Source organism: Notamacropus eugenii, chromosome 1, assembly GCF_028372415.1.
Source record: "Notamacropus eugenii isolate mMacEug1 chromosome 1, mMacEug1.pri_v2, whole genome shotgun sequence".
NCBI lineage: Eukaryota > Metazoa > Chordata > Mammalia > Diprotodontia > Macropodidae > Notamacropus > Notamacropus eugenii.
In genome coordinates, this window is record NC_092872.1 from 68,163,112 (window position 1) to 68,184,786 (window position 21,675).

At 38.5% G+C, this 21,675-nt stretch overlaps 1 protein-coding gene across 5 annotated transcripts in view; it reads left to right on the forward strand.

The window, feature by feature from the left end:
- The first annotated feature begins 6,562 nt into the window (after positions 1-6,562).
- CEP78 (centrosomal protein 78) overlaps positions 6,563-21,675 on the forward strand; it is a 32,658-nt gene continuing 17,545 nt past the window's right edge. For 4 of the 5 annotated variants that reach the window (XM_072604997.1, XM_072605022.1, XM_072605013.1 and 1 more), the window contains exons 1-9: positions 6,948-7,156; positions 8,221-8,504; positions 11,288-11,463; positions 11,557-11,629; positions 12,433-12,536; positions 13,205-13,379; positions 15,984-16,097; positions 16,961-17,025; positions 17,322-17,430. In XM_072604997.1, the coding sequence (XP_072461098.1) occupies positions 8,252-8,504; positions 11,288-11,463; positions 11,557-11,629; positions 12,433-12,536; positions 13,205-13,379; positions 15,984-16,097; positions 16,961-17,025; positions 17,322-17,430 (1,069 nt within the window). In that variant the 5' untranslated portion in view covers positions 6,948-7,156; positions 8,221-8,251. Of the gene's footprint in view, positions 6,794-6,947; positions 7,157-8,220; positions 8,505-11,287; positions 11,464-11,556; positions 11,630-12,432; positions 12,537-13,204; positions 13,380-15,983; positions 16,098-16,960; positions 17,026-17,321; positions 17,431-21,675 lie in introns of those variants that run through there. The other variant, XM_072605006.1, reaches the window with a different exon arrangement.

A 21,675-nucleotide genomic window follows, 5' to 3' on the forward strand; every position in this document is an offset into this window, starting at 1 on the left:
CCCACTTAGATCACATGGAAGCCTAAGTCACATGTGGTTGGAGGAGCTTGCTGAACAGGTGTAACAGGAAGGGCGGAGCAAAGCTGGGAGGAAGATGGTCAGTTAAGTCAGAGCTGGGAAGGCCACAGGAAGGCAGGCACAGCTTAGGATCATGAGTGTTTGTTTGTTTGTGGGAAAAAGTCCAGTAGGGGCGGGAAGCTTGGGAATGGCTTTGCCCCATGGAGTGATAACCTGTATTGACTTCTTGGTTGCCATGATGGATTTTACTTTCTGGTTCTGGGATCTGGCTTTCTGTTGTCTAAATAAATGTTTTTCTTCTGCCTTCTATATGGAGAGTCTGTTATAGTTTGCAGTTGAGAACTACACTGGCATATTCATAGTCATCACCAGTGCTGTGAATATTGCCTTGGAGATACAGTATTAGAAGTATGATTCAATTCAAGTCACATCAGCTTAACTCTATGTTTATTAAGGGGCCACTAATGATCTGCTGGGACAGCTAGATGGCTCAGTAAATAGAGTGTCAGATTTGAAGCCAGGAAGACCTGAGTTCAAAGCTGGCCTTGAACACTTACCAGATGTATGATTCTGAGCAAGTCACTTATCCATGTTGGCTTTAGTTTCCTCATCTGTAAAATGAGCTGAAGAAGCAAGTGGCAAACCGCTCCAGTATCTTTGCTAAGAAAACCCCAAATGGGGTCACCAAGAATTAGACACAATGAAAAACAACTAAACAACAACAAAAGTGATGTGCTGGGTACTGGGTATATGGGAAAAAAATAAGACTTACATTCTGCCTAGTTCATAGCCTAATAAGGGAGATGAGACATATACAAAAGTAGGTAGGATATAGGAGGGAATGTGGCAAATGCAGAGCTGAAGTTTAAAAAAAGTACACTGAGCAATCTGAAATTACTTTCACCTGGTAAGATTCAAAGGCAGATAAAGATTTCTATTGAAAACATAAGGGAATGTCCATTAGTTGGGGAATGGCCGAACAAGTTGTGGTACGTGAATGTAATGGAATACTGTTGTGCTATAAGAAATGATGAAAAGTCGGACTTCAGAAAAACCTGGAAAGACTTATATGAACTGATGCTGAGTGAAATGAGCAAAACCAGGAGAACATTATACACAGTGACCACCACAGTGTGTGAGGCCTTAGCCCTTCAAAGTAATGAAAGAAGCTAAAACATTCCCAAAGGACTCTTGAGGCAAATGCCAACCACATCCAGAGAAAGAACTATGCAATTGGAACACAGAATGAAGCAGATTATTTTCTCTTGTGTTATGTTTTTTTTTGGCTTGTTTTTTCTCATGGTATCTCCCATTCATTTTAATTCTTCATTGTAACATGACTAATGTGAAAATGTGTTTAATAAGAATGTATGTGTAGAACCCATATAAAATTGCATGCCATCTAGGAGAGGGAAGGGAGAGGAAGGGGGAGAAAATTTAAGACTTAGGGAAGTGATTGTTGAAAACTGAAAACAAATAAATTAATAAAATTTTTAAAAAAAGAAAATATAATAGGGTGGGAATTAATAAAAAGGAAATGTGAAGGTGGCCTAGCCAGAATAGATCTCAAATTGTATTAGAAAGCAGTAATCATCAAAACAATCTGATACTGTGGTAGATCAGTGGTATAGATTAGATATACAATATACAGTAAGAAATTATCACAGTAATCTTGCTCATACTCTTGCACATACTCTTTGAAACAGCAATACTACATCTATATCCCAAAGAGACTTTTTAAAAAGGGAAATGGACCTATGTGTACAAAAATATTTATACTTGCTCTTTTTGTGTTAGCAAAAAATTGGAAACTGAGGGAATACCCATCAATTGGGAATTGCTGAACAATTAATAAATACAAAGATCCAGATTTCTGAGACAAGAACTCACTATTTAACAAAAACTGTTGGGAAAAATGGAAAGCAGTTTGGCAGAAACTAAGTATAGACCAATATCTCACACCATATACCAAGACAAGGTCAAACTGGGTACATGATTTAGACATAAAGGGTGATATCATAAGCAAATTAAGAAAGTGTGGAATAGTTTACTTGTCAGATTTATGGATAAGGGAAGATTTTATTACCAAACAAGGGGCAGAGGGTATTATGGAATGTAACATGGATAATTTTGATTACATTAAATTTAAAGTTTTGCACAAACAAAATCAATGCAGCCAAGATCAGAAGGAAAGAAGAAAACTGCGGGGAAATTTTTATAGCAAATTTCTCTGATAAAGACTTCATTTCTCAAAAATATAGAGAACTGAGTCAAATTTAAAAGAATATGAGTTACTCTTTAATTGATAAATGATCAAAGGATATAACCAGGCAGTTTTCAGACAACAAAAATAACGCTCTCTATAGTCATATGAAAAAATGTTCTAAATCACTATTGATTAGAGAAATGCAAATTAAAGCACCTCTGAGGTACCACCTCACACTTATCAGATTGGCTAATATGACGGAAAAGGGAAATGACAAATGTTGGAGGGGATGTAGGAAAATTTGGCCACAAAACACTTTTGATGGAGTCATGAACTGATCCAGTCATTTTGGAGAGCAAATTTGGAACTATGTCCAAAGAGTTATAAAACTGCACATACTCTTTGAAACAGCAATACTACATCTATATCCCAAAGAGACTTTTTAAAAAGGGAAATGGACCTATGTGTACAAAAATATTTATACTTGCTCTTTTTGTGTTAGCAAAAAATTGGAAACTGAGGGAATACCCATCAATTGGGAATGGCTGAACAAGTTGTGATATGTGATTATGATGGAATTCTATTGTGCTATTAGAAACTATGAGCACGATGCTTTCAGAAAAATCTGGAAAGACTTACATGAACTGATGCAAAGTGAAGTGAGAAGAACCAGAATAATATTGTACACAACACTGTTGTTGTGCTTGTCCTTCATTTTTGAAGAAGACCATGACATCAGAGAAATGATAATATGACTTGCACTTGAATTTGTTTTGAGTGAGGGAGGGTTGTGTAAGGTCACTAGACTCACTTTCTCCTCCTGAGTCATCTGGATCCAGTGACCAGATATTCATCAGGATGACTGGAGATGGCCCAAGATGCCTTTTTAGGCTAAGGTCTTTTCAGGTACTCACTTAGAGGGAGTAACGCCCATTCATAGGCCTCTTTAAAAAGTAGTCAGGGAATGGCCCCTTTAATGAGCAAAAGAAAAAAATAACTAAATCATGCTGGAAGGAAAAGAGAAACTGTTACTATTGATAATCACTCTAAGCCAGGAGGGTCTAGAGAACAGCCATTAAGTGCAGCGTGGGCAGGGACCTATTGTTGTCCAATCTATGTGCTTCAGAGTGCACTAGGTTCTCAAGTTAACTGCGCAGCCTCTGGCCATCCAAATTTACTTTCCTTTGGAGAGGAGAAGGAAGGAGGAGAGGGAGACAGAAGAGAGAGGATGAGCTGAGTTACCCAGCTAGCTGGGTCCCCACTCAGGAAGCTCAGTCTACTCACAGGTTGTGTTCATCTTTCACTTTGGAAGAAGACCATGACATCAAAGAAATGATGATATGACTTGCACTTGCCTTTGTTTTGAGTGAGGGATGGCTGTGCAAGGTCACCAGCCTCATTTTCTCCATCCTGAACCAACAGTGATATTGTACAATGATTAACTGTGAACTATTTAGCCATTCCCAGCAATACAAACATCTGAGACAATTCTGAAGGACTCATGACAAAAAAATACTATCAATCTCCAGAGAAAGAACTGATGGATGCTGAAGGCAGATAGAAGCATATTGTTATTTTGCTTTTTTGTTGTTGTCAATCTGACTAATATGGAAATATGTTTTGCATGACTGCATATGTATAACCTTTATCAAACTGCTTACCTTCTCAATGATGGGGGGAAGAAGGGAGTGTGGGAGAGAATTTTTAACTGAAAATTGTAAAAAAAAAATGTTAAAAATTTTTTTACCTGTAATTGGGAAAAACTGTTAAAAGTAAAAAAAAAAATTTTAAAGGAAGGAAGGAGGAGTCTTTTCCAATTAAGGATGATGGCCAGAGCAAGAGCAAAGAGTAAGGAGAGAGGAGGATAATAACAAGGGATGAGGATTAATGAAGTTTGTCCAGAATATAGAATATATGTAAGACAGTATGGGATAAGCCTGGAAAGGCAAGTTGGAGAGATGTTGTGGACAGTTTTGGATGGCAGAATAATAATACATAGGCATTTTATAGAGACTAGAAAACTAGAAGAGCGTTGGGAAGAACAGTAGATTAGGAAAATTTGGTCCAGTGAAGAATAGATTGGTCAGGAGATAGTGTAGGCAGGATGACCAGTTTAGGAGACTAGGACCATGAAGCAAAAGGACCTGAATTAGGGTATTCACAGTGGAAGTAGAAAGGAAGAAATAGAGGTAAGAGATATTAAATGACTTTGAAACTGATCGGATATGAGAGGGAAGTCCAATATTGGGAAGAGTCAAAGATGACTGTGAAGTTTGAAGCCAAAGGCTTTTTATATCAACAAGAGCAGAGAAATTTAGGGGGAGGTGTAGGTTTTAGGGGGTGGAATTTAGTGAAATTAATATTGAACATAATGAATTTGAGAGGTTAGTGAGATATACAGGTAAGAGGTTCTACATGGCACAGAGGCATAGGGGAGAGGTAAGGGGCTGAATATATAGATTTGGGAAGCCTCTGCATGGAGCTTATAATTTAAGTCATGGGAATAGATGTACCTGAAAAGGGAGAAAGACTAAAGAAAGAAAAGAAGGTCAAGGACTGGGCCTTGAATATTTAAGCATCATGAAGTATATAGCTAGCCATTATAACCATCCTTTTCAACCAGAAGGAATCAGAGCTAGATGTTCCCGTTTATCTTTGCTGTTATACCCATCTATTCCACTGGATGGAAGTGATGAGTAAAAACCAAGTTCACTAAATTTCTGAGTTGATGACTTTCTTAGTCACAGTATGTCACAGTCAATAGTATGAGAAAAGGCTTTTCCAGTCTTATCTCACACTATTTTATTGCATATATTCCAGGTTCTTGCCAAGGGGTGTGCTGACCTGACAGCCGAGTTTTAATTCATAGGTCAGAAATCAGCAAATACTACAAATGAGGACTTGATTTATCGTTTTGTTGATTGTCAACTTTAGAAAGTGATGGAGAACATGTTCATATTGCAGATTAAACTTAAAAATGCATTTGAGTACTTTTTTGAGAGAGAGTTGATTGTTAAACATTTACTGCTCCTGCCTGACTCTACCCCCTTTCTATGGGGCACCTACCTAAGTGATTTGGAAAATTGTAAAATTACCCAAACAGAAGTTAGTCCTCAAGTCCCTACCTCTGGCAAACCTTCCTGTTCCCTGAATTTAGCTATGGTTTTCTGAGCCTGAGTCATGTGACCCTGGCATGATTCCCTGACATCAAGGAACTCACAATCTAATGGGGGACAAATATACAAAAAAAAAAAAATTGTACATACAAGATGTATGTAGCAAGGATCACTATGTGTGGCTCTTAGGGAGACAAGAATAGACATACTACCTTCTCCCCCAAGTTCTCCAAAGAAGACTAGTAGTCACTCTGCTCTCCTCAGTGAGCTGGGGTGTCAGACTAGAAATAAATCTATCTGTTCCCTTAAATATTAGTTTAAATTAGTTTAAAGGATGGTGTAATTTTCAGATTCAAGCTAAACTCTTGATCGCTATTTCTTGACGGAGAAGGGAGCCCCCAAGCGATATATCCAAGTGGACTTCTTTCCCCTCAAGTACAATGAACATACATAGCCAACAGCAAAGAAACCCAGTTATCTAAACTGATAAAAAATAGAGATCAGTGAAAGTATCTGTATGTATGCATATATGTGTGTGTGTGTCTACATACAGATACATATATACATGCCTACACACACGTGTGTGTGTGTATATAGTTTATTTCTCTATATCTCCCAGACAGTACCAGGTGAATGAGCTCTCTCACAGGGAGCCAGATAACTCACAACCACGAGAAAGTGGCGGATCTCACCCAAGGGGAAATTCCCCCCCATCTCTAGCGCGGAGCCGAGAGGAAGAGGACGGAAGGCGGCTTCTCCCCCGCAGCGGGGCAAGCGGGAGAAGTTCAGAGGACGCTGCAAAGGCGGGATCGCCCTCCCTTCCTCCACGGAGCCCCTCGTGCGGGGCCTGGGCGTCGGCCTTCACCCGGGAGGGAGTCCTGGAGCACGAGCTTTGGGGCTTGGGTTACACATACAGGGGAGTGGAAGGGGGGACCAGGCACGTGTAGTGAATCCTGCAGCAGATCAGGAAAACCGGAAGGGGGAGGGGGGAGAGGGGGGAAAGGGGAGGGAGGGGGGAGGAGGGGGCAAGGGGGAGGGAGGGGGGAGGAGGGAAGGAGGGGGCGGGCCGGGCCCTCCAGTCGTCAGGCACGGTCGGGACAGGAAAGCGTCCCGTCCCAAGGCCTGCAAGGTCTCTGGACCGTAGAGCGTGGGGAAAGGAGCCACGTGGAAGAGAAGTGGCGTTGGAAGGGGCCGGTGTGAAGGGCTTTAAAGGCTCGTGGGCGCGTGTGGCGCGGTCCCCCGACCGCTGGGCGGCCTCCCCTAGATGCCTGGAGGCGGGGCAGTCCGCGGGAGAAAGGTGGAGGAGGAGGCGGGGGGAGTTGAGCGACCCGGCGCCTCTGCCATTCTGGAAGTCCTCCGGGCCTCCACTTCCTCACGTGCAGAAGGAAAGACTGGATTAGATTGCCTTCAAGGACCCTCAGAACCCCAAGTCTGGGAGTCCCCGACCTGAAAGGTACTCCCCAGAGCTGACATACCGTGACTGGGGCTGCCAGGGACACGGAGAGATCCTGAAAAGCCGCCAAGCCCCTGCAGCCAATCCGCAGAACGCTAACGGCCCGGCCCCGCCCCTCCCCCCCAGCGCCCCGCCCCGCCCCCTCCCAGCGCCCCGCGGGCCGTGACGACGCGCTGACGTCACCAGCCTGCGTGAGGACGCTCGCTCGCTCGTCGGCGTCGGCGCCGCCTTCCCGGGTTACACCAAACAGAACCAGTGCGGTGGGCGGCGCCGACCCGCTGAGGACAATGGATTCGCGGTTAACGGCCGAGCCCCGCGCTTGAAAGAGATGTAGCCGGGGGCCAGCTTTTTTTAACCGAAAAGGTGAACGCCGCGGAGCGCGGGGGACGGGGGGAGGGAGCGGATTGAGTCTCTGGAGCCAGGCGGCGGCGGCGGCGGCGGCGGTCAGCGCAGCAGCCCCGCCGGGACCGCGGCGCCTCCTGGCCCTGGGCCGCCTGCGCCTCGCGGCCCCGGGCCGCTGCTGCTCCCACGCCTCCTCCGGCCCTGCCTGTTCTAGCGCTGTGCAGCTCTAAGCTCCTTTTCGGTGTAAAGGGCATTCGTTGTAAACAGTACTCTGCCCAGAGACCGGGGATGGGGGGGTACCTGATTCTAACTGCTGCCCTAAGCGCCCTGCAAACAGCAACCCCCCCTCCCCAAAAAAACACTGTTCATATATGTGTGTGCATATCTGTTTTTCCGTGCAAAGCAAGTTCACAGCATACCAGCCAGAGGTCTGGGAGGAGAGCTAGCTAATTCCAATTACTGCCCTAGCATCTGCCAGCAAGCAACCCCACCTCCCTTTATTTTAGTCTACTTTTCATTGTAAAGGGAGTTAGTTATAAAGTACCAGCCAGAGACGTGGGGGAGCCCTTTCCAAACCTTTTTTTTTTTTTTTTAAATCTGCTTTACCGTGCACAAGGAAGCTATCTGGCACAGCGGACAGAGTGCTTATAGATAGACTCATCTTCCTGAGTTCAAATCCAGCCTCACACACTTGCTAGCTGTATGACCCTGGGCAAGTCCCTTAACACTGTTTGTCTCAGGTTCCTCATGGGTAGAATGAGCTGGAGAGGGAAATGGCAAACCACTTCATGGCCGTGAAGTCAGACAGCCCTGGAAAAGACCCAACATCAACAAGTAGAATGTAAAGGCAGATGTGGAGGTGAATTCCAGCTGCCTGCCCAGCATCCTGCAAACACCCCCTCTTCTGCTTCTCAGTGCTGAGGCGGTGTGGAAGGTGGAGTATAGTAGTCTCCAAGAAAAGGTCAATCAGGTCGTTCTTCCCACTTTTCCCCTTCTCATCCAAAAAGAAAGGAAAAGCCCCAAACCCAAATGTCTTGCAGAATTTGCTGCTGGAAGTAAATCCCTGCTTCTCTTTTCCCTTCCAGGAGTCCAGGGGTTTCAGCTGCTGACCAGAAAATGATTGACTCGGTGAAACTCCGGAGAGAGAGTGCTGGGGATTTCTTTACTCACTACGAGTATCTTTGTGCGCTTCAAGACTCGATCCCTCTGCCTGTTGTGAGAGCCAATCTGAGGCACGGGGTGCTCGATTTCAATGCGGACCGCCTCAAACTCCTGGACTGGGCGCCTTTGCTAAGTGCCCTTAGGATAAATAAAAATTTGCCCTCTGTTGCCATCAGGAGCTCATATCAACCAAATTTTGGAGATTCAGGTTTGTGGTTCAGGTCTAAAATGCTCCTTAAGTCTTTAAGTTGTTGTTGGGTTCTCGGGGAGAGAATATGTGACATTTTAAACAATTGGGAAATTACACTTTTGCTAGTAGGTAGATAGGTACCCCCAGGCTTTACCTGTAGTAACTGCATCCCATAGGGTGGATTTAAGAGATGGGGAAAGTGGAATGTTGCTGTACCCTATTCTGGTTTTCTCAGGGTGAATTTCAAGTAGCATTTATTTGTCATGACAAGAGCTTACTGGGAAAATAATTGTAGAAACAAAGCTGTCATTCAGTCATTCACCATATATTAAGTAATTCCATGTGCCCAGGCACCTTGCTAGGTGCTTTTGACTCAGAGTCCAGTGTTCTTTTCATTATACGGAACTGCGTAACACGGTATGCTTTTCTATTTTAGCCTCTAAGTCATCATTTTCTGTGACATTTTATCAGGTGCTTAACTTTGCTACATGGTACCACAAAATAGCTCTCCACAAAACTGTCTTCTAACTTTCTAACACCTCTTGCTTGCTACTTAGGGCTTCGAAACAGTAAGTGGAATAGTAATAATATGTAATAGTCCCTGGTGATTTATGTGGTACCGGATAGAGCTCTAGACCTGGAAATCAGGAAGACTTGTTCAGACCCAGCTGTGTGACCCTGGGCAGGTCCTGTAACCTCTGCCTCAGTTTCTTCATCTTTAATAATAGCACCTACTTAACAGGGTCATGAGGGTTAAATGAGATAATTGCAAAGTGCTTATACCATGCCCAGCATATAGTAGACACTTAATAAATGTTAGCTGTTGTTACTGTGACTGAGGAGGAAGTTCATAGGCTCATAGAGAAAGTGCTGGAATCAATCTGCGTGGTTTTCTAGTCCAGCCCCTTCATTTTATTTTTACTTTTGAAACATCAATTTCTTTGATGCATTTTGCCTTTGTGATTTCAACCCAGTTCTCTCCCTGAGGACACAGAAAAGCCACTAAGCTGAGGTTGCCAGTTCAGTGACTACTTATGACAATATAGACGGTACTCTGTCCTGTTAGTTCTCCTCTTCCAGCTTCATCAGCAGTTAATCAGAACCAGGCAGCTTGGCCACCTGCTTTTCATTCACATTGTTGCATTCCTTGTGTGTGTTGTTCTCTTTGGTTCTACTTTGTTTCCCTCGGTTCCACTTAACACAAATCTTCCCCCATTGCTCTGAGACTTCTTGATATTCATCATTTCTTAGTAGCCGGTAATACTCCATAAATTTATATGCCCTGTTTTTTGGGCCATTCTCCAATCATGAACCCCCCACTTTGTTTCTAACTCTTTGCTACCAGAAAGAGCAGTGTCATTAATATTTTGGTATACGTTGAATCTATACCCAGTAGTGTGATGGCTAGAATTGCAGATATGGATGGTTTAATCACTTGTTTTAAGTAGTCTCAAATTGAAATCTAGAACGTTTGGACATTGTATTTATTAATGTGTGTTTTCCTAAAGGCTTCAAACATTGTTCATTTTTTGGTCATTTTTGCTCATTTGGCTTATGTGAGGTAAAACTTCAGAGTTATTTTAGTTTCATAAGTAATTTGGAACATGTTTTGAAACCATGGCTATTGACATTATATTCTTGTCAATTCCACATATGTTTTGGATATCATACTTTCATTAATGATATTTGTGCATATATTTTCCCGACTGTACAGTTTCTCTTAATTCTGTTTTCATTAGTGAATGCAGTTTTTAAATTTTTTGTAGTAAAAATTGTCTGTTTTATCTTCAAAAAATGTACCTCACAGCTGGATGAAATAGTACGTAGTTGTAATCTCAGCTACGAGGGAGTCTGAGACTGGCTGATACCTTGAGATCCAGAGTTCTGAGCTGCAGTGGGCTGTGCCAGTCAGGTGTCCCCACTAAGTTTATGATGAATATGGTAGGCCTGTGTGAGTGGAAGAGTCAGAGGTTACCTGAAGAGGGCCATCCAGCCCACGACAGAAATGGAGCAGGGTAGAGTTCTGGTGTAAGTGAGATCGAGCTCTTGAGTTGTCCTTGATTTTTTTCTAGCCTGGACGACATAGGAGAGATGCTTTTTTTTTTTTTAAAGCACCTATAGACTTAGTTGTGAAAGGTATTTCATCCTATTTTCTACTAAGTATTTTTATTGTGTGGCATTTTTATATTAGTACACATTCTTTTGTGCTTGTTGTAGTACATGATGTAAGGAAGCCTCATCAAACAAGTAGTTTGCAGCATTTTACCTGAAACACTTTTCTCATGTTAGTCTATGTTTTGGTCAAAACTGGACTACTCTCTGCTCTCCTAAACACCCACCGTGACCTTAGGATTCCATTCTTTTTTTTTTTGGATCCTTTTGTTATCCCTTACTTTCCCTGTCAAATGCATCCTTTAATATCTAACTCAAATACTACCTATTCTAAGAAAGCATTCTCTGATCTCCCTAGATGACAATGAACTTTTCCCTCAGGTCTCACACTTTGTTTTATAACTTTTTTTTTGTAACATGATTAGTATAGTTTATCATGTATATTATGGCTCATGACACCTTGCTAAAACTTTCAGCTCCTAGAGAGAGTTACCTGAATTTTGTATTTTTCCTCATGCTGTTGTTCAGTGTTTGTATTTATATGAAAAGGTGGAAGAGGGCAAATAGGTTATTCACACAGAATCCAATTCTTAATATAGGAAAAAAGAATGTTGCATGTAAACTCTTTTTTTGTTGTTGTTGGTAAAAGTTTTCTTTGGATAATAATTTTGGAATACATTTTTTTCTAGCTTCTGATAGGTATAGAGCCTATTCTAAAAGGCGAATTCCTACAATTAGATCTAAAGAAGTGACCATCCAATTATGTAGAGCTATTAAAGGCTGTTTAAGTGTGTCTACTGCTCTGAAGAACCTAGAACTTCAGGGAATATATTTAAGAGAACGAGATTTAATATTGTTAACAAGGGTAAGGTTTCTAAAATTCATTATGGCAACATTTGATAGTAATTTTAAACCCTCTTCATGTGTTTTTAATGATATGATTTTTTTTTCATTAAAGGGATTGAATAAATCAGCGTCTTTGGTACATCTATCACTGGCATATTGTCCAATTGGAGATGGAGGTTTAGAAAGTGAGTTTTTATATTAATTTATTTTTCCTTCCATCTATCCTAATCCTATTTATTTTTTAGAGTCCAGACCAAGTCTACTAACATGAAGCTAACTACTGCTAACTCCTCCTCCTCCTTCTACTAACCACTGACCTGTCCTCCCCAATCTCTTATCCTATTTTATTTGTTTTGCACTATATTAGTTAGCACTTAATTATGTCTTGTCTTGTATTCTGTCGTTTTTTAAAAAATGAGTATTGGATTGTCTTCTCAAATAGATTATGAAGTTGTTGAGGTCAGAGACTGTCCTATGCCTTCCGTGAAGTCCTCCTTGGAATGTAGTGCAGTTGTAGACCTGGAGTTTTTATTTAATAAATAGTTAATGGTGGACAACAGAAACAAAAGCAAATAGATTGAAGAGCATATGATTTTGAAGAAATTTTTTTGAGTGATTGTGTAGAAATTAAGACATAGACAGGAGAAAACATTTTTAACATCCTTTAAAAATAACAGGCAAGTTCCTGCCATATCAAAAGCAAATTCCATATACTCAACTGTGTTATTTTTAGCCACCTAGCTTATGGTTTGTGTAAATTGGAATAACATTGCAATTGTAATAGACTTTATAGTTGTCATATCTTTTATATTCTACTGCTTGGTGTGTGTATACACACACACACACACACACACACACAGGTATTAGCAAAAAAAAAAAACAACTTAGTAATGCAAAACAGCTACTGAATGAGAATAGACTCAGAAAAGTAAATAATGAATATTTGTACTGATTTGTTCTTTGTCTTTGGTTTCTCTGTCATTTTTAGCTGTCTGTCAGAGTGTTAAGACCTCAGTAACCCTCAAGACTATAAACTTCTCAGGGTGTAATTTGACTTGGCGTGGAGCGGAACATCTGGCCAATATCTTAAAGGTGCTTAATTTTTGAACCTTAATCTTAATAATTTGATACATCTGGCACAAAGAATTTCTTTGAGAAGCTTGCTTGGTGTTTTTAATTTTTCTTTTTATTATTATAATATGTGATGATGAATATTCTGATTTAACAATTGTAGGAAGCAGACAGCATGGTGTGATAAAAAGTTTATTGAACCTAGTGTTTAGAGACATGGATTCTAGTCCTGGTTCTGTCTCAGTGATCTTTTCCATGACCTTGTTCAAGTCGTTTTAACTTGTCTGCCTCATTTTTAAAGCATAGAATTAAGAAGCTTAGCATAGCACTACTGAATGAATTTTCTGAATAATCTTTATCTTCTTTGGCATGTGTTATGTTCACTTCTTAATATATTAAATAATGGAATTTTAGGATTTTATTGATCATTTCTTTCAGCCTCCTCTTTTATAGACAAAACACAAAAGCCAGACTTGCCCCAGTTTGTACATTTCAGTGGTAGGGATGGGAGGGCTGAACATGAGGACCCCTGATTATTTACTTGTCCTTTTTACTCAGCCTCATTTTTCAATGGCCTATCAGTAATAGATGTGCTTTTACAATTTAATAGATCATTTTTATAAAGCACTGTGTTTACATAAGTATTGATTATTCCCTGAGGCTTATTTCATTTGTCTAAATCTTTCAAGTACCAGGCGATAAGAAGGCATGAAGATGTGTGGGCTGAGAGTCTTCGCTATAGGAACCCTGATCTGGATGGCATGGCAGGCTTGCAGCGTATCTCCCTGAACTCCAACACCCTGATTGGTGATCAGGGTGTCAACGCTTTTGCAGAATGTCTTCGTGACAGTTTGTGGCTGAGAGGTTGGTAAAAACAATTGTTTCTGGGAGATAGCAGAAGTAGTCTCTGACCTGGTCGATCACGAGTACAAAAATGACTTACTGCAAGATTCTTTGCTTTGCTCTGTTGTGGGAATAAAGCATTTTAGTTTGAAATACATACCCTGGCTTTCAGAATATTATTTGAGTAATAATGTTGAAGTAAGGGACATTACATACAAGATCATCTTTAGTTTGTGTTTTCTCTCTATTATGGATTATATGCTTTAGAGAAGTGCCTTTATTAACTCCTTGCTCCTGGAAAACATTGGCTGAACAGAAAATTCTTTGTGGATATTTTCTTTTTTCTTTTTCCTTCTATTTAATATGTATGTATAAAAGTCTTACATATAAAAATACAATGTTTTGAATATTTTAATTTTTTTAAATGTTTTTAATAAATTATATAAAGATATTTTTTAAATGACCCCAAAGTGTTAGTGCTGTTTTAAGATTTAATGGTGTAAAACAGCACTGAGACTTTTGGGACACTCCATATAGCCACTTTTTTCCTGTGTTTGTCATAATTTTTCCCTCTTAGCCTTCTTCCTTTTTAATTCTTGTCTTTTGCTCTTCTTTCCATCTTTAATGTCTTCTCTTCTCCCTCTACATTCTCTCTCACCACTCTTAAGGTGACTCTTCTCACATTGTTTTCCAATCACTCTCCTCTTCCTAATCTCGCTATTTCTATCCAAGTCATCATTACTCTTCCAGTTTCTCAGGTTTGTAATCTCATTCTCCCCTCCTCACCTTCTCTCTACTCATATCTCGTACTCAGTTGTTAGATCTTGCTTTTTCTGCCTCTGTATTGGCTCTTGTATCCAATCCCTACTGTTACACAGCCACCACCTTATTTCAGGCCTTTTATCACTCCTTGCCTAGATTTATTGCAACAACTTCTTATTTGGTCTCCTAGCATGAAGTCTTTCTCCAGTTCAGTTCATCCTCCGCACAGCTGCTCGTCCTTTTCCTTAAGTGTTCTAACCACATGACTCCTCCACTCCATAAACTACAAACTCTGTAGTCTCTAGGATCCACTATAAATTTCTTTGTTTAACTTTAAAAAACCCTTAACAGCCTTACCCCAAACTATCTTTCCTGCCTCGTTGTGTATTACTCCACCTTCTGCACTCTTATGATACAGCCAAACTCAGCCATACTTCCCTCTGCTCTTCAGAGATGACAGTCCATCTACTATTTCTGTGCCATTAATCATCCCCAGTTCCTCGAATGTCATTTTTCCTCATGTTTGCCTCATAGAATCCACCTCCTTCATGATGTATCTCAAAAGCCTCAGCTTATGTCAATATTTTTCTGGTACCCATTGACTGCTAGTGCCTTCTCTCACAAAACTTCTTGTCTTAACTATTTTGTGCTTAATTTCTTTGTTTTTATTCTGTATGTCTTATGTGTGTGCTTGTTTCTCCCATTAAAGTGTAAGTAAGCTCTTTGAGAATAGAGATTGTTTCATCCTTTGTATCCCAAGTACCTAGTTCATAGTAGGTGCTTAATAAATACTTGTTAATCTTGAATCTCTTGAGAGTTTTGTTTGGTGACCATTAGGGACCAGGGGATGTAGTACAAAATTTTTACTTCTAACTATTGCTAATAAACCAACGGAGGCCAAAGAAGTCAGATTAGTTGCGGCTCTTTTGCCTTAACTATGAAATTTATCAGCACAGTTTTGGTTCTGTGCACTAATAGAAAGTAACTGTGGCACAGAAGAACATTCTATTCTTTCTCCCCACCCCACCAAAAATGAAAGTCAGATTTTCAGAACAAATTGATATTTTTAATTTAGCTTATTTTTAAATTACTTACATTTTTTCTTGCATATATGCAACAATAGCAGCCCAGAAATGTTCTCAGTAATAGGGAGGTCAAACTAGAATGAAAATATTGAAGTAGATAATCTTCCAAAAGCACAATATAATCTTGGAGTGAGGAATGTCAGGTCCCTGATCCGATGCTTGCTTTGTAACCTTGGACAAGTCACTTGGCCTCTCTGTACCTCAGTTTAGTCATCTGTATTGTAGTGTTCATAATACTTGCATTACCTACCTTCCTTCTGGGGAGAGTTGTGTGGTAATTATGCATGCATTGGGCAGGGACTTTTTTCATTTTCATCTTTGTATCCCTAGTGCCTATCCAGGGCCAGACACATAGTAGATACTTAATAAGTGTTTTTCACTTATTTAATGTTATTTTGAAATTCGTGGATGAATAAGTTGTGAATCTGTATTAAATATTGGTAAAGTTTATGGTCTAATATTTTGCTTTGTAAACCTTTTAGTACTGTATAAATGTGGTGGTGTTGATAATAATAAAAAGAAAGTGAAGAAGGCACGTCACATGTTAGCTTGGTCCCTGATGATAAATGTAAGAGTGATCTTTGACAAGAGTCATACTGGATAGGTAGACATGGATGGGTTGTCATATGCATCGTTAGAGGTAATAACCCATGTCAGTGAGATTACAGATTCATTTCGGTATAATATTGTTAACAAAGATACTCCGTATGTGAATAGTGATGACTATACATTAAACACATAAACTTAGTGAGTAGAAATGTCTTTTTCTTATTTTAAGCACTTGATCTGCAGCAGTGTGGAATTAGTGATGAGGGAGCTAAAATTCTACTCAGTGCTCTGGAAGGAAATACAACCGTGGTGGTTCTGGATATAAGAAAAAATCCACTAGTTGGTATGTTAATAAATCTGTTTTGCTTAATTAGTCTTGTTAGTGATAGAGTTTAAGAAGTGTTTAAATTATAAGTATTACCAAGTTGACTCATAAGCTCAGTTTCTTTTATAATTTTTAAAATAGAGGTTGTATTATTAAATGGGTTATAATGGTTCCTGGTTGTTTTTAAGACGGGATGGGTTTTGGCCCTTGTAGTTGTAGGCCTGGCACTGCAGAATAACTTTAGCATTTTGTTATGTAAATTTTTTGCCACAGCCTTGCTTACCACTTGGTGTCTGGTACGCTGGGGTGGGTTGGTGACCCTTGCTCCAGCCCAGTTTAACTGTTCATCCTTGCCAGAGAACTATATGTATTAATTGTTTTGACTTTTAATACATATAAGTACCCCCAGAATCTTTATTTTTCTCTGTGGCCTCTGTTAGACCCTTGCTAGAACCTATTATTTCATCACAGGAAGTCTTAGGTTAAAATTCCCTTGCAAAAGTGTATTTTTTAGCCAATAAATTCAGTGTTTATATGATCCTTAAGATTATGCTTAGAGTATTTGGAAGTGTTTTGAGTATTACCATTGGAAGCCTACCTTTAAAAACTTAAAGCAAAGAATATTTTTCAGGCCTCTTCATCTGTTCTTTCATCCACATCCCTTGTTATTGACAAAAAAGCCTTTTGGAGGGAATTTTTGTGGAGAAATAACCTCAAATATTGTTTGAGGGGAAGGGAAATGCAATTATACATATATAATAAAAAGAATTTTCTGTGTCTGGAAAAGAGACAACAGTGGTATTTGGCTAGTTTTCTGTTTTTCAACAAAATGTGTACAGAAGCACTGGAATATTTGTAATTTAATTTTCATTTCACTTTAGATCATTGTTTGGTGAAAGCAGTTATTGACAGAGCTGTCCAGAATGGAAAGAGTGCTAAAGCAGAGGTATGGTGTACTTTCTATTTCACCCTGAGGGATTTGTTGATGTGTTTGTTCTTTAATAGCAAAGGCACACATGAAATTCATTTTTCAGTTACAAGTCAGTAGTTTTCTGGCTAAATAACATAAAGGCAATCTTACACTTTTTCTTTCATTCTTATTGCCGAAGATTATATTGCTAATTATATCACCAAAAGGACAAAACAAATTTTTTATTTATTTAAAATTATAATTGCTGGCTGAAGCCAAAACCTCATAAGTTGCCTGTCACTGAAATGTAGTATTTTACTTCTCTTTTCTAGTACAAGTGGTTAAGTTCTCCAACTTTAAAGGACTCTTTCAAAACTAAACAGAAAAAAAGAACTATAATTCTGGGAAGTGGTCGAAAAGGAAAAGCTACTATTCGTATTGGTAACCCTGCTTTTTTAACGCCGCTTGGAAGTTCCCCCTGTAATATTTACTTACCTTTTTTTTTTTGGGTGCTCAAAATGTTCAGCAACAGAGCTTCAGAATTTAAATGTGCTCTAATTACTACTGTATTAAAGATATAAATGATGGCTTTGTTCAGATTGTGAGCATTTTAATTAAGATAATTTGGCATTGGCATAATATTCTTAACTTTTTCCAGAAAACTGACTCAGGAAAAGAAATGATCCTAATTAAATTCCTATCCAACTCCCCAATCCCAACTTATTTGCTGTTTTGGGGACTTTTTAATATTCACTTCTATGAGTAGTTTTGAAAGTAAATTTTGGGGAAGGATTTTAATGAAGTGTAAACCTAGAAAGATAATGCTTATTAAAATGAGTGATATTTCTGAAGATATCTGTTTTCTTCTGTTTTCCTCCCTTACATACATTTGCCTAAAGTGAATGAATGAAGTGCTAAACCAAGCAATAAATGTTAAAATGTGTCTGATATCGATATTTGTCCTTTGAAATATTTTAAAAATGGTTTACTAATTCAGATGAAATAGATTTAAAGAGAGAAACTCTCTTTGAGTAATGCATTGGAAGATTAGATATTTATGTTCAAAAGAACTTTTCAAAAACACATTATCTAGGCTTCTGACATTAGAGCTGCAATTCCATGATCAAGTGTAGTTAAAGTATATGTTCTATAAGAATTTTTAAAATACTGTCAAGAAAGGCTGAGTAAGAACTTCCAGTAAAATCTCTTTTTCCAGTCCTCTCATTTGCTCTTGGTAATCAATCTTGTGGTTGATGAGAATGGCACTGTATTGGGAGGATATCTGTGTGGGAAAATATCAAGATTGCCTTCATCATAGACTTGTAGAATCTTTAATTAAGGAAACTTAAAGAATACTGGAGATGGTCTTTGCTGTACTTTTATAAGAAAGGGAAAAAAAAATATGAAAATGTACATCCCAATCATAAACCTTAAAAATATATATATATATTTATCTATTTGTTTGGAAGCTTTTATATTTGCTTTCTTGATTGTATACTTATTTTGGAGAACAATTTGTTCCTGACAATAGAAAAAAAGAGCCAAATTTTTTTTCCCCATTACAGATGTAGAGATTTGACAGGTTATGCAGTCCTGTGAAAAATAAATTCTTAGGTCTAAAGTCACTCTTTAAAAAAGTCTAAATGAGAGGCACAGTGGACAACATAAAATTAAATGTTAGTAAATATGTAGTAAAATTAAATATATTTTGCTCCCAAAGGGAAACATTCTTCCTTGGTCAGCTGTGAATTTTTGCCTTGTTCTAAACCCTTAAATGTTACTTCCTGAAAGAAGGAACTCTGCAAAGAGTCTCATTCTTCATTGAGCTTCTTTTAGGAATAATTAGCAATCCAGATTTTCTAGAATGAAAATATACCTTATATTTATATGAATAAGTAGATCAAAAGGAACAATTTTCATAAAGATTTGGTAGATTTGAAATTTAGCTTTTATAACTCTTTGAATACTGGTACATTAAAACAGTTATTGAAAGAATGACTTGTTAAAAATTTTATTGTTGGTTTAATTGTTAATCATCATTTTGTTACCCATGATGTGGTATATAATTTAGTGAATCTTGAGGGCATTCCTTTCATCAGTGTAGATGGCAAATCCATTTATGTCTTCTTATCATGTACAGTTCTTGTCCGAGTTGTCCCACTGTTCCCACCCAACTTGTCAATGCATAAATAACCCATTATTTGGTACTTTGTACACTGTGCAGATGTCCTTTTTTATGAACCTGTGGTTTCATCAAGGAAATTAGCCTCTTCAATGCAGATTATCAGTTGCTCTATAACTTTTAGTTTTAGAAAGTGACCTTGGATCCTGACAAATTAAGTAACTTTCTCTGAGCCACACAGTCATTATGTACTGCCCTGCTTCTCAAATAGAGCTGTCACAGCAATCCTGTGGGGATTTGATGTGGAAACTAAGTGTGGGCTCTTTTCCAACCCCAACCCTATGAGTATATGAGAATAAGAAGAATACGTTCAGTGAGGACACCATATTTTTAAGCTCTTTAATTGTACTTGATAGGGAGCAGATCTTAGAGTCAGAAGAACAGTGTTAAAGTTTCACCTTTTTACTCATATTGACGCCATAAATCCAAGGAAGTCACATAACTGGTGCCAGCACACAATGATAGAGGAAGTTTCTCACTGTGGGTCCTATACCCGTGACATGATAGGTGTAGCTGCTATCCCTTTATTAATGTAAATATCCTTGAATCATCCTTTAAATGTACATCGTTGACTTCACACTGGTTCCTTTATTGGAAGTTACACGCAACAGTGGTTTTTAAGAGTGTGGATTGCTAAATGGGAAGAGGTGACTGCAGTTTGCCTGCCAGTACTATTTTGGAACATTTGGATCACATCAGATAGCGAAAAAGCAATTAGTATGTCAAAAGATGTGCTTTCTGTAATGATCAGTTAGTATTTTTACCTGAAGAATTGATTTTATGCTTATAACATTCTTGAAATTGTGTAAATCATTGTTTACTTATAGAATATTACTTAGAACTAAATTTCAGTAACTTAATAGTGATATCTGATAGTATTTAATAAGGTATCTTGGGATAAAAAGCAATTTGGCATAGTACGTAGAGTTGGCTTTGTAGAGAGGAAGATTTGGGTTCAAGTGCTACCTCTCCCACATACTGGTTGCGTGACCCTGGGCAAGGTACTCAATCTCTTAGTGCCCCCAGTAACTCTTTTAAGATTAAATTGGCTGAAGATACCCACCTGCAGTGGTAGATGAAGTTCGTTAGTGGGAGCTCCCTACACCAGGGAAATCCCAGGTCCATCCTGAGAATGAGAAGAATTTTTTTTAAGTTCTCACTTAACATGGTTGAGCAAAGTGAAAATGTGACATATTTGCAAGCTTTTTTGAGCTACTGAAAAAGTAATTTTTTTCTTGGATTTTTTTATATTTGCTTCAGTAATTTGGAGGCACAAAGGTAAGCACTTCAAATCAGTGTCTGGGTTAGTGATCAATTTCAGAGAGCATAGGAGATTAATTGTGTTAATAGTATTTAGTATATACTTTAAAAGATATAATTTAATATCACATTTAGATGTATTAAGAAAGAAAAAAATCAACTTAAGTAGCACAAGATAAACTAAATTTTAATGTAGTTTGTGAGGTATAAATTCATCCCATGGGCATGATAGATTAAAAGTCTTATAAAGATTTGCATATTACTGACTTGTGGGGATTAGGACATCTTATATGCTGTGCACTGATTTTACATGTTTGGAATAGTGGGAGAATTGAACTTAGACAATAAATTCTTAAAATTGTATTAAAACTTAACTAAGGTGTTCTTAATGTTGCAAGACAGGAAATTTAATTTTTGAATGTAAATTTCAGCATATCTTTTGCTGTCCTTTCTAATTGTTCATAAATCATAGTCCTGTCTGATATTACATAATGATAATATATTAATACAATTATATAAACTAATTATACATAATAGTAAACTTGTTTTGAGAGGCAGCAAATGCATAAATTACTAGGACATTTTGAGAATGAGTGATTAGCTTCTTATAGTCTCAAAATTATTTCCTTTCATCAGTTTTCTGCTGTTATTTTTACATTTTTATTTTGTCTTCCATATGAAAGTAAGTTTGTAGTATTGAGTGATAGTTTAGTGTCAATCAGTGAAAGTAGGGAACATATTCCTAAGTTTCATGCCAGCAACTCCATGTGGTAATGTTAGGGTGAGAGAGTAGTCTCAAAGTAGTATAATTCTGTAGCTGCAAAGTGCAGCCTTCCAAGAGTAAATGCATAGCAGTGTTTTCCCATTTCCCTCAAGTAAAGGAGTGCCAAAGATATTAGTGTGGCTGTCTGATGCTGACAAATTTGGTAGAAAATATGCTCAAAATTAGTGCTTAGCCAAAATCTCATCATCCTTTATATTGTATGGTAGATATTTAACTTTTTTTTTTTTTAAGTATATAACACATGCTTAAGTATCATGTGCTGTCATGCTTAGGTTTGGATTATAAGGTCACTTATAAGGCTAAAGGTTAAGTGAAAGATTCACAGACTGGAGCAGGTGGAAATCAGCAGTACAGTGGTACATTTCCACTCGTCCATAGTGGTAGCACCATTCACCATAGCCATTCCCATGTAATAGCTTCCTCCACACTGAGATACCTGTCCTGATATGAAATATGTAGT